At 44.7% G+C, this 12,126-nt stretch overlaps 2 protein-coding genes across 2 annotated transcripts; one reads left to right on the forward strand and one right to left on the reverse strand.

Moving 5' to 3' along the window:
- Positions 1–1,225: 1,225 nt before the first annotated feature.
- Positions 1,226–3,850, forward strand: LOC127771992 (26S proteasome non-ATPase regulatory subunit 11 homolog). The gene is made up of 2 exons (XM_052297960.1): positions 1,226–1,420; positions 2,380–3,850. Exon 2 carries the CDS (start codon positions 2,387–2,389, stop codon positions 3,662–3,664), a length of 1,278 nt encoding a protein of 425 aa, XP_052153920.1. The 5' UTR covers positions 1,226–1,420; positions 2,380–2,386; the 3' UTR covers positions 3,665–3,850.
- Positions 3,851–7,420: 3,570 nt separating this feature from the next.
- Positions 7,421–9,050, reverse strand: LOC127770854 (probable methyltransferase At1g29790). The gene has a single exon (XM_052296634.1). It carries the CDS (start codon positions 9,048–9,050, stop codon positions 7,644–7,646), a length of 1,407 nt encoding a protein of 468 aa, XP_052152594.1. The 3' UTR covers positions 7,421–7,643.
- Positions 9,051–12,126: the final 3,076 nt, after the last annotated feature.

Below are 12,126 nucleotides of genomic sequence, written 5' to 3' on the forward strand. Positions count from 1 at the left end.
CAGTCAGCTTGGGAGCCACTGAATTCACACGCCGTCACCATCTTCTCCCTACGCTCACCGTATGTCACCCTAGCTGTGTCCTCGTCGTCAGATCCCTACTAGACCCTTTTCATAATGCATGAAACTCAAAATATAGGAATATAAAAAACATTTAAATCAAGTGGCCAGTTTATCCAATCCTACGCCAAAAACACACACATCAAGCGCAAATGACGAGAAAAAAAAGAGGAATGATCTGATGAGTCATAAGTTGCATTCAAATTCTCTATATGATTGAAACAAATGAATTTTGAAGGAACACGGGAATTTTGAAGGATTGGATTCCTATTAAAAAAATTCCTTGTGATCCTTTGGAATGAATGAATGGCTCTCTTAAATCCCTTTAAAATTCCATAGGATTGCCTCAAATCATAAGAATTTTAGAGGATTTTCAACATGAGGTTTGATCTCCCTTGGAAAAATTTCTCTGTGTATATTTCTCTCTTATGAAGATTTCTATGTTTTTCTATATTACATCCCGGTTATTCTTGTAGTTTTCCTATATTTTTTTAAGATAATGTGTAGTTTTCCTATATGCTGTTCTATTTATAGGATTTAAGATATTAGATTCCTACTTCCTCCATTTTATATTATAAGACTTTTCTAGCATTGCTATCTATATGAATATGGACAATACTAGAAAGTCTTATAACCTGAAACGGAGGTAGTACATTTTTTCCCCATCCCTGTGTTCTGATTTCTGAAAATCTTGTGTTTCAAAGTAGGCCTGACATTCCATACGACTTCTAAAAGAAGAAAAAAAAGGATCCAATTCCTTTTTCAAAGGATCTCTTTAGACGTCTATCCATTATATTATTTGATCGTCTCGAAAAGAAAACAACGTGTTTGTTTTAGAGTATAGAAATCTCTAAATTAATCGGAGAGAAGAAATATTTACACCGTTCGAATCATGGTGGATTTAGATTCATAACGACATAGAGCTTGGATTGGATTAGACTCCGACTAGAGTTACTAGACTCGAACTAAGAGTTAGAATCTTAAAAGAAAAAAAGTTTAAGACTCGAACTAAGAGTTAGAATCTTAAAAGAAAAAAGTTTACTTTTTTCCTTTTCTTCTTCGAAAACCAAACGGGCCCTAAAAAAAATTATTTTTGCCACGAGAGCCCAAATCTACCGGGCTGGGCCTTAGCCTTACTTATCCCGGCGAGAGGCGTTGGGTCCCACCTGCCTCGCTACCTCCGACTTCGCCTCGTCCCCAACCCCAAGTATCTCGCCCTCGCCACCACGCCGCCGAAAGCCGCAACAGGCGATCCCCTCGCGCAGCTCTCACTCTCTCCACCGCCGCCGCCTTCGCCTTCGCCGCCGGAACTCTCCCTCCGCCGGAGTCGGCGTCGGCGTCGGCGTCCGCCGCAAGCAAGCTGGTAAGTTAGCCACGCCCCCCCCCCCCCCCCCCCCCCCCTCTTCCTCCTCCGCATCCAGATCTCCTCTTCTTCTTCTCCAAGAAAGAAATCTTGGGAGCCCGAGTATCGAGTTGGTCTCCGACCCCTCCTCGCCGCCTGCCCTAACTCGATCTCGCCTCCGTATATATATATACAGCCGCACGCCGCCTGCGCGGATCTACGTCCCGCCCGCGAGAGTAGCTGGTGTAGCTGCTGCTTCCGCCGCCGCCTCCGCGGTGAGCGCCCGCACCGCACGGCGATGCTCTAGATCTGGAAGCCCTTTTAACTCTTTGCCCTAATCCAGCGCCTTTTTCCGACGCAATTTTGGGGTTGAGAACTGAGTTACTAGAGATTTTTGGTTGCGACCTAGGGTTCATCGTCAAACCCGGGAGTTAGTTAGGGGCAGTCTTTAGTTTGCGATGCATCTAGATGAACAAGGGTGATTGGATATTTTCTCTTTTTTTTGTGTGTGTGATTTGATACTCTTGTGGCTTTGGTGTATCTTAGATGCAGCCGCTGGTTTAACCATTATCTGATAAAATACCCCTGATGAGTTCTTGTGTCTATTTGGATAGCGCCTTTGTTTGCTTGCCCCAAAATTAGGAACAAATCTTGGCATGCCCGTTAGCAGAAATTTTCGGATAAATTTTGCAACACTTAAGCAAAGAGAGTTATAGAAGTCCCAGTCTTTTAGCTGTAGAGGATAAACATTGTTCAGAAGAAGTTGTTTGGTTATATAATCTGGTGTCATTGTTCTCTGAGTATTGGTAAATTTTCAGTTGGGCACTGTGACAATTCACAGATGTAATAATGAAAACCACCAAACTGAAAAATAATTTTCCTGATAGTAATGTGCACTTTGGATTGTTTTCACGTTTGTTCTGGCTATTTCTGATTTGTTTTGTAACTCTCATTGTAACTTGTTTTCATTTTGCTGACAGAGCGATCATGTCTTCTATGGAATCATCGTACCTCCCTGCAACCACTGAGTCAATAGCGAAGGCTCAGGAAGCTAAAGATGCTTCGGAGTCCATTTCAATCCTTTACCGTGTTCTACAAGACCCGTCATCTTCTGCAGAGGCTCTGAGAACCAAGGAACTTGCAATTACAAATCTTACCAACTACCTCACTAAAGAGAACCGGGCTGAGGAGCTGCGAAACCTTCTAACCCAGCTCAGGCCTTTTTTCTCGTTGATTCCCAAGGCAAAGACTGCAAAAATTGTCCGTGGAATCATCGATGCTGTTGCCAAGATACCAGGAACATCTGAACTTCAGATCTCACTCTGCAAGGAGATGGTTGAATGGACCCGTGCTGAGAAGCGGACATTCCTCAGGCAGCGTGTGGAGGCAAGGCTAGCAGCCCTTCTGTTAGAGAATCAGGAGTACACTGAAGCTCTTACTCTCCTTACTGGTCTTATCAAGGAAGTCAGGAGGCTTGATGACAAGTTGCTTCTTGTGGACATTGACCTTCTGGAGAGTAAACTCCACTTTTCTCTGAGAAACCTGCCAAAGGCCAAAGCTTCATTGACTGCTGCTAGAACAGCAGCGAATGCCATTTATGTTCCACCAGCACAGCAGGGTACTATTGATCTGCAGAGTGGAATCCTTCATGCTGAAGAAAAGGACTACAAGACTGCATACAGCTACTTTTTCGAAGCATTTGAAGCATTCAGTGCCCTAGAAGACCCAAAGGCCATCTTCAGCTTGAAGTACATGCTCCTGTGCAAGATAATGGTTAACCAAGCTGATGATGTCGCAGGAATAATCTCATCTAAGGCTGGTTTGAAGTATCTGGGTCCTGATGTTGATGCTATGAAAGCTGTTGCTGATGCCTACTCAAAAAGATCTCTCAAGTACTTTGAAACTGCCCTTCGTGATTACAAGTCTCAACTGGAGGAGGACCCTATTGTGCACAGGCATCTTTCATCTCTGTATGATACCCTCCTGGAGCAGAACCTGTGCAGGCTGATTGAGCCCTACTCAAGGGTGGAGATTGCACATATCGCGGAGATGATTGAGTTGCCAGTTGATCATGTTGAGAAGAAGCTGTCGCAGATGATCCTTGACAAGAAGTTTGCAGGAACTCTGGATCAAGGTGCTGGCTGCCTCATTATCTTTGAGGATCCCAAGACCGAGGCAATCTTCCCTGCTACACTTGAAACTATTTCAAATGTTGGGAAGGTCGTCGACAGTCTTTACATGAGGTCTGCCAAGATCATGGCTTAAATGCCAAAATGTCTTCACAGTCATGTGCTAGTTATGTTGGCTATTATTTCATATTGCTTCAGTTCCCGTTGGTCTCACAGACATTTAATCCTGCATATTGACATTTTGTTCTGCATGTTGGTCTCTCCTAACTAAAAAAAGGTACCCTGTCTTGAATGCGAACAAATACAATTTGCTGTTTCTTTACTTCCTATGTCATGAATGCCGGGTTAGCTTCTTTATGACCTTTTGATATCACAATGTGCGCTTAGTAATTGCTGGCTGTCATTGCTGGAAAGAACATGCTTGTGTTTCATTGATGAACATTGCTGGAAAGAACATGTGCTTAGTAATGCATGTAAAAATTCTGATGAACATGCTTGTGTTTCATTGATGGTAGTCTTCCAATAGATACTCCCTCCGTCCTAGAATAGAAGAAATTTTAGATACTCCCTCTGTCCTAAAATAGAAGAAATTTTAGTTGGACACGGTTATTAAGAAAGGTCCTAGAATAGAAGAAAGTTTAGAGTTGACACGGTTATTGAGAAAGTAGGTAGAAGTGAATGGTGGAGTTTTGTGATTGGATGAGTAGTGGAGGTAGGTGGAAAAGTGAATTGTGGAGGGTTGTGATTGGTTGGGAAAAGAATGTTGGTCGAGAAGTTGTTATATTTTGGGACAAATCCTGAGGGCTAAAAGTTTATATTTTGGGACGGAGGGAGTACATGTTTTTATCTATTCTGTTTTCTGTTGAAGGTTTGGTCTTGGTGAATATATCATGAATAAAGCAACCCCATGAACTATGTTTTTATCTGTTCTGTTTTCTGTTGAAGGTTTGGTCTTGGTGAATATATCATGAATAAAGCAACCCCATGAACTATATTAGTGATGGTCGATTGTTATTGGGGGGTAATTATGATATGCATGTAGCTGGATTCGATTTGCTGCTTATCTTTTTTATAGGACTGGTTTACCATACCATTTACCCTTAACTTTTTATCTTTGACTAGCTCAGGCACGGTGGTAATTATGCCGATTACTTTTCATTTTGGTTGCTCTGTGCGGTGGTTCTTTCTGTTTCTATCTACCGGTGATTTGTGTGGATATTTGTTGCTTCGTGCGTGTCAACTGATTATGATTTTTACTGTTCTACATGGTGTGTTGGCGGGTTTGTACTGTTTTCGTCGGTGTAGGTGTCGCTTTGCATGTTCTTTGTTTGCTGGCTCTGTGTCCATGCCCTTCTTTGTTGATTGCTCATATCCAGATTTGTTGTCCTAGGTGGAGTCCCATCCCCACCTAGGTTGGCTTTTTGTGGGATGGAGGGAGTATGTTGGCATCGAAGTATGCTCCTTTTGAAATAATTTCCAGATGTACAATGCAAAGTAGTTGCTTTGGGCTTTTGACTGTTGAGACATAAGGATTAGGTTTACGAGTTTTGTGTTTATGTTTCTTGGTCCAATTATCTTTTATATGAATTGCAGAGGTTTAGTACAAGGTCCGTGGATTGACTATGCTGTTAATCATCTTCTTCTAAATCTCTGCATAAGTTACTTTACAGTATTTGTGATATAATCAGATGGTGATATCCACTGACTACTTTAGTCAAGCTTGGAAGAACAAAGGTAAGTACATGGAACTGAAAATGGCCACTTGGAGATGACAGCTCCATGCTCAGCTGTTGTAGCTGCCATTTGATTTCCCAGTTCCTCTGGAAGAAACAACCAGTAAAAAGGAGGCTAGCAGGAAGCAGCAGAAAATGCTAAGCATGCTAATTTTCCCATCATAGCATCGCTGTTTAGAGCATGCATTTTTTTTTGGTTCATAAGAGAAATTTCAGAAAGTAGAGCATTGCAATGTCAGAAATTAGGCTTTATTCCTTTTGTTTGACCTCCTTTGCTGTTTGATATTTAATTTTCTAGTTGATCACTAGCTGATGTCTTTTCATTTTTTTAATATGTATTTCTGACTGGGCTGAAACCTCCCTTTCTAAAAGAAGGAAAAATAGTAACTGGTTACAAACCATTAAGCTGGATGTTAAGGTCGATGGCTTGCTCAAGCTGTCTGTGCAAATAACCATCCTATCAACTGATGAAGTGACTTGAGTTCTCTTGTTGCCCTAAATATTTCTCTTTTTGAAGAAACTAACTTGCAAATGAATGCATTTTGTATGAACATGTGAAGGAATTTAAGACTAGGAAGAATAAAAGGTAATAGATGCCTACCTCAGTACCTCGCAGTCTTTGTCCGCAGAATTGTGAAAATATGGGATGCATTCTTTCAGATTTCTTTATTTCAAATGGAGCACTATAATTGTGATGATGTGGCCTTGAGAGGCTGTTGTAAGTCATTGTCTCATCGGCAATTATTCATGTGGATTTTTCAGTTGTCAGTTTTCCCCTTGTTGCTTCCTTTTGGCCATTTTCCTGTAGGGGTTCATTGCCTTTCACATCTTGAGTTCTTGACCATGCTTATTTCTTACAATGTAATGAACAAATGCAAGGATAGTTTTAAGAGTGATGTTTTGGGTATTGACCAGTCCAGATATGTTTGCAAGTTTCCATTAACGAATGCTTCCACGAGATTTGTTTGTTTGAATTTTGTTCAATTTATTTAAAGAGCTATTATGCTGCCAAACTTTGAGTTATGTGTACAATGTTTGTGAGATCATGGTATTAGTTAGACGAAATTTGTTCTTTTGAAGTTTGAAGCCACTCAATAACAAACGTAAAATTAGTCATATACAGTTTACAACTGAAGTACTCACCTATGTAATCCAATTTTTAATGAATGCCATTTGTATCGGTATGCTATTTTATGTCTTGAGTACTCTTTTGGCCAATGGAGTAAATCTTTTGTTTAATCCCTTTAATCCCTATTTGCATGCCACGCGCGGCGAAACCCTTCTAGTATGATTATAACCGTATCTATTGTTCATACCAAATGCCTAATAATAAGTTATAACCGTATCTATTGTTCATACCAAATGCCTAATAATAAGCCGTTTTTGTCCATCGATCGTGTTCCCTCGATTTATGAATTATGAGTGGCGCTAATGTAGTTTCTCTTATATATTAGCTGAACTATCAGCACAAGTACAACTCGTTCTCACCAAAAGTACAAAAGCTATCATATCAGCTAATCTGGTCAGCCGGTGGATCAGAGACACAACTATTCGTCAACTGTTATTCACAATAAACTGAATTTATAAGAATGGACCTGTAGTTTCATCTAATGCAAGGAGGCATTTAGTGTTATGTAACAAATTCATATATTGAATTATTTGTTCGAAAATGTTTCGTGAAAACAATCTGAATACTCTGTCACAATCCCAGTATGATCTCACATCCGCACAAAGCAGAACAGCAAAGTAAGGGGAAACTCTTTTGATACCTTAACGGTATATCCCTTATTTTTGACATGGTATTCAAATAACCATAAATTAAAAAATTGATATGATAATCAATATAAAATATACCATTCCATAAACATGCAAATTCAAATTCAACATATATAAGTAGAAATAAAAATATCAAATTTGATTGTGAATAGTGTGTACTATTTGCACTTAAATTTGTTTTTTTCTACTTGTACATGTTGAATTTGAATTTGCATGTTTATGAAGTGATCTCACATGTGGATATATCTTGTCAATTTTTTCAAATTTTTTAAGTAACTTTTTAGACGACATGCACGGAAGAATAAGCAAATAATAATGTGGATATCCCCTAGAGCGATAAAAATTCACCTCCCAAATAAGCAAGAAGCAAACGCCCAATTATTTGTCGTATAATGTTTCTGGAAACAATCTGAATCCTTTGCCACAAATATCTCAGTATATCACTCACCTTCCCCTACAAGGCTACTTTTCTTTTCTGAATTATCTGAACATTCCTCTGTCCATCAACTGCTACGCGCGCAAAATCAGAAACAGCTAAGGAAAAGCGCAAACGCCGTCACCGTCGCCGTCGGCGACGCGTGTCGTCGGCGGCGACGGCGATCTCGATCATGTCAAGGGCTTCTCGAGCAGCGCCGAGAGGTACCACTCGTTCCTCTCGGCGCCGAGGTCGAGCTTGCGGCTGGCCTTCCACCGGAGGCGGCGGAACCCGACGCGGTCCAGGATGGGGGCGTAGGTGGCGTTCAGCCGCGGGCCATGGCAGGCGAAGTGGTCCAGCCAGAACACGCCGCCGGGGCGGAGCACCCGGTACACGTCGAACAGCGCGAGCTCCAGCACGGCGCCGGGCACCCAGCCGCCGAGCTGCATCGCGTGCACGATGTCCATCACCCCGTCGGCGAGCGGCAGCCGCTGCGCCAGCGACAGCTGCAGTGGCACGAGCCCGCGCGACGCCACGAACGCGCTGAACGGCGCGCCCACGTCCAGCGTCGTGGTCACCACGGTCACGCCGCGCTCCCGCATCCGCGCCGCGAACGTGCCCGCGCCGCCGCCGATGTCCAGCCCGAGGCGCACCGTCCCGGGCGCCCGCGACGCCAGCACGCCGTCGATGCTGAACCCGGGCCCGCCGTTGTCGGACATCCACCGCCGCCGCTCCTTGCCACCCGCGGCGAGGTCGAAGCAGTCCTTGCACTCGTACGACCCGCCGCCGCCGCCCCTGGCGCGGGCGCGGCCGACGAGGCAGGTGTAGTTCTTGCACGCGTAGGGGGACCAGTTCACCGTGGTGTCCGGCGGGATGGACCAGAGGCTCCCCGGGAGTGGGGCCGGCTCGACGTACCTCGCCGGCGACCTCGGCCTGCACCGCCGGCGAGGCAGCGGCTCGCACCCCTTGAGGATGAGCTGCAGCTCGAGGGCGTCGGCGTCGTCGGGGCACTCGCCGCCGGCGTCGTACGCCATGTACCGCGCGAGCTCGTCCTGGAAGTTGCGGCACGCGAAGCCGACGCCCGGGTGGAGCTCGTCGGTGCCGAGCTTGGCGGAGAACCCAAGCGGCAGCCGGTGCGGCTCGGTGGCAAGCCTGAGCTCGCCCGTGGGCTCCTCGGGCCACCCGTTGAATCCTCGATCCGCCGCTGCCGGCTTGTCTCCATGGGCGGCGCCGAGCCCGGCGAGCACGGACTCGAGGAGGAGCGACGACGCGTTGCACTGCGCGCGGAGCGCCGCGACCTCCGCGCGCGCCGCGGCGAGCGCCGCGCGCGTGGCGCCGAGGTCGCGCAGCAGCGCCGAGGAGTCCCAGAGGTGGATGCTCGGCGCCGCCGCCCCCGCCGGCAGGCGGAGCGACAGCGACGCGCCGGAGAAGAGGTACACGGAGACGAGGTTCGTGGCGATGACGAGGAGGAGGACCTTCATCTTGGACCGCGGCGGCGCCGGCGGCCTCGCCGCCGGCGAGCGGTGCGCGCCGTCCATAATCGCCGCGTCAAGCTGCTGCTGCTGCGACGTGGGGATCCGGAGCTTGGTCGTGTGCATGGCGAGCTGGCGATCGGCAACGCAGCCAAGAAACCAGCTGTGGCGCCGCCTCGAGATTGGCGCGCGCGCGGGCGCTAGCGCTACTCCCGGCTCTACGTTTACGCTATTCCCGCCTTCCCGCGGCGGGAAAATGCTAGTAGCGAATTGCTTGCAATCTCCGCGAATTAGGCCTGAGTTTACAATTCTTTCGGCGAATTGTACGATTTGGTTTTCAATTTTGAAATCAATCGTAACTCATGATGTTATTATCAGCTTGAATTTGAAATGCGTGCGATGCGTTTGAGCTAAACGGACCATCGTTTCACTTATTCGCGAAATAAGCCAAACGTTATATTTGTAAATGAAAAGTAATTTGTGAATAAAACTTTTATATACGTGTTCTTAGCGATCTAAAAACAAACGCTGAAAAATAAACTTTGATAAAAAAAATACCCCTCAAAATCAGTTTTATATTTTATGTTAAAAATTTAAATTTTTGCTGATAAGCATAAATATAAGAAAAAGATGAGACCGAAAGACTACCATGTTATCAGCTTGGAGAATGAATTGGGGGTGAAGTTTTCAGTTGTGCGCGTGGCTGCTCTTTTGACTTTGGATTTGCTTCCACATGGCTCGATCTAGCGCTTGCTTTGAGAGGAGAAAAGAGAGGGTAAGATTTGCTGTGCAAGGCATCGTCGGCTTCGGTTCAGCTTGTGCTGGTTGCCGCTGTACTACACGGCAAAGTGATCAGGCAGACGAATTTTTTGGCCGGGTCCAAGAGTAAGCGAGATGACCCACTTGTGGGCCTCGTGGGCCTTAGGTCGGTGGCCCTGTTGCCCTTTTCCCAGGCCAGCCCATATATCATATGGGCCAGGACATGAGCTTTGCCAAACAAGGACGGGTGGTGTAGCTACTGGTAGCTGTCAGAATTAATAATAAGATAATAAAGTACTGTATTACCTTTCGGAATATGCATCCCTCATCTTTTGTCCTTTGTCGAATCGCATCCCTTAAGTATAAGTATAATTTTTCCCTCAGCTTTAAAAACTAATGTAAATTGACTTCTTTGATGGTTTGAAAAACAGTTTCTGCTGACGTGACATATTGACCGCGGTCATACTCGCTCAACCACCATGGGCTCCACGCCGGTTGTTGACAACCATAGCAGAGCATAGTAGAAGGGGAATGCGACCGCGCCAATATATGATGCCATAAGGGGCCCGTCCCACAACGGAGGTGGAAGGTCATCAAGCCGAGAGATCACGAGTGACCGTGGGAGCGAGGAGGTGGACCAGTGGCTGAGGTCGACGCTAAATCATCGAGGCGAGACTGGCGTTGGGTTATGGAATGGGCCTAGGTGGAAGAGGCAGGGTCGACGGCCATGCGGTGGTGTGGGCCGCGAAGGACAGAGCTAACGATGGGTGGCCAATGATATAAAGGACAACGAGGAATATCGTGGCAATGACCAGGAGCTGATGCATAGCCAGGACGGTGCAGTGGCGATGAAGATGGTTTGGTGGAGATCGGTCGACGGCAATGCAGATGAGGCCTTCCTCCCGGAGGTGGCAACAAGAGGAGAGTGTTGTCGAGAAGCGGCAGAGCCGCAGCGTGGTGGAAGCGAGGAAGCAAATTATTGTGGAACATAGTGTGCAACTCGAGCAGAACGCGGCCTCGATAGCACAAAGCTCGGCCAACGCAGAAGACCAATGCTCGCACCATTCCGTGCGCTCTAGTGCTCGACGAGGTGCTCGATGGCTCACGTTGCCCCCTCCATGCCAACTCCACCACCAGCCTGCCTCCTAGCCCCTAAGAAAGAGCACACTAACTAGTCATGGTGTTGGCCGCCACCATCGAGCACTTGGAGAGGAAGTCAGCCTTGAGCACTTCGAGAGGAAGCGGGCTACGTGGGTTCTCTTTGGTGACACCAGTTGCGTGGGGCTTGGCCCCGAGGGTCGATGTAGGGGCTCTCCCGAGCGATGACGGTGATCGGTGTTTACAAAACATGCATGTGTGAAACGAGAGAAGTGAAGTTGGGAATATTGATTCACATGCACGCTTCCGAAGCCGCTAAATGGTACGTTTTATCAAAAAATTTCTATAGAAAAGTTCTTTAATATATATATATATATATATATATATATATATATATATATATATATATATATATATATATATATATATATATATATTAAATTATCTAATACTCCATCCGTCCCATAGTAAACGCAGTTGTGGGTTTCAGTGTCCAACTTTGATCATTCGTCTTATTTAAAATATTTTTATGATTAGTATTTTTATTGTTATTAGATGATAAAATATGAATAGTGCTTTATGTGTGACTTAACTTTTAGAAATTTTTCACATTTTTTTTAAATAAGACAGACGGTCAAACGTTGGGTACGGAAACTTATGGCCGCACTTATAATGGAACAGAGGGAGTACTTAACTAGAAAATAAGCGCGCTTGTTGGTGTGCTATTTTCATAGCCCGTGTGTAATCTTAATGTTGAAATTTTACTGAACCATACCAGAGTCAATGTGCCTCTAATGTTATAAAATTTGATTATTAAAAATATAGTTTGTCAAAATTAGCACCTCAAAGTAAAAAATGTATTTTATGAAGGCAAGGAGTATTTTTAATGGTATATTATATTTACATGTGTTTTATGATGGTTTAAAATATCAATTTCTCAATACCTACTTTTTTTAAAAAAATAATTTTAATTCATTTGTTTGTGTTCTCGAATAATCATCACGACGGTTTCATTTATCATCCATTAGCTAGACATGTATTCATAGTTTTCTTCTTTTTTTCACAACATAAATAATTCCGGTCTCTTCTTGGGTCATATAATGCGTGCACCTGACTATTACCATTAGAGCATACAGTTATTTTCATGCCCTTTCTAAAAATAATTCATGCCCCCAACATTGAAAAATATTAATATTATCATATATAAATTTTGGGACTGTCTATACATCATTTGACAAAAAACCCCCTAAAAATCTTGCAAATTATGGACCATCCGATTACTTTAAGATTCGTGCAGAGAAACCCAACCCTAAAAATCTTCTCATACTCCTTTCTCCCGACACCG

Source organism: Oryza glaberrima, chromosome 4 (genome assembly GCF_000147395.1).
Source record: "Oryza glaberrima chromosome 4, OglaRS2, whole genome shotgun sequence".
In the NCBI taxonomy this organism is placed as follows: domain Eukaryota; kingdom Viridiplantae; phylum Streptophyta; class Magnoliopsida; order Poales; family Poaceae; genus Oryza; species Oryza glaberrima.

What these genes read in the sequence shown, in the direction of transcription:
- LOC127771992 (XM_052297960.1), top strand. Translation starts at nt 2,387, where the DNA reads ATGTCTTCTATGGAATCATCGTACCTCCCTGCAACCACTGAGTCAATA.
- LOC127770854 (XM_052296634.1), bottom strand. Translation starts at nt 9,050, where the DNA reads ATGCACACGACCAAGCTCCGGATCCCCACGTCGCAGCAGCAGCAGCTT.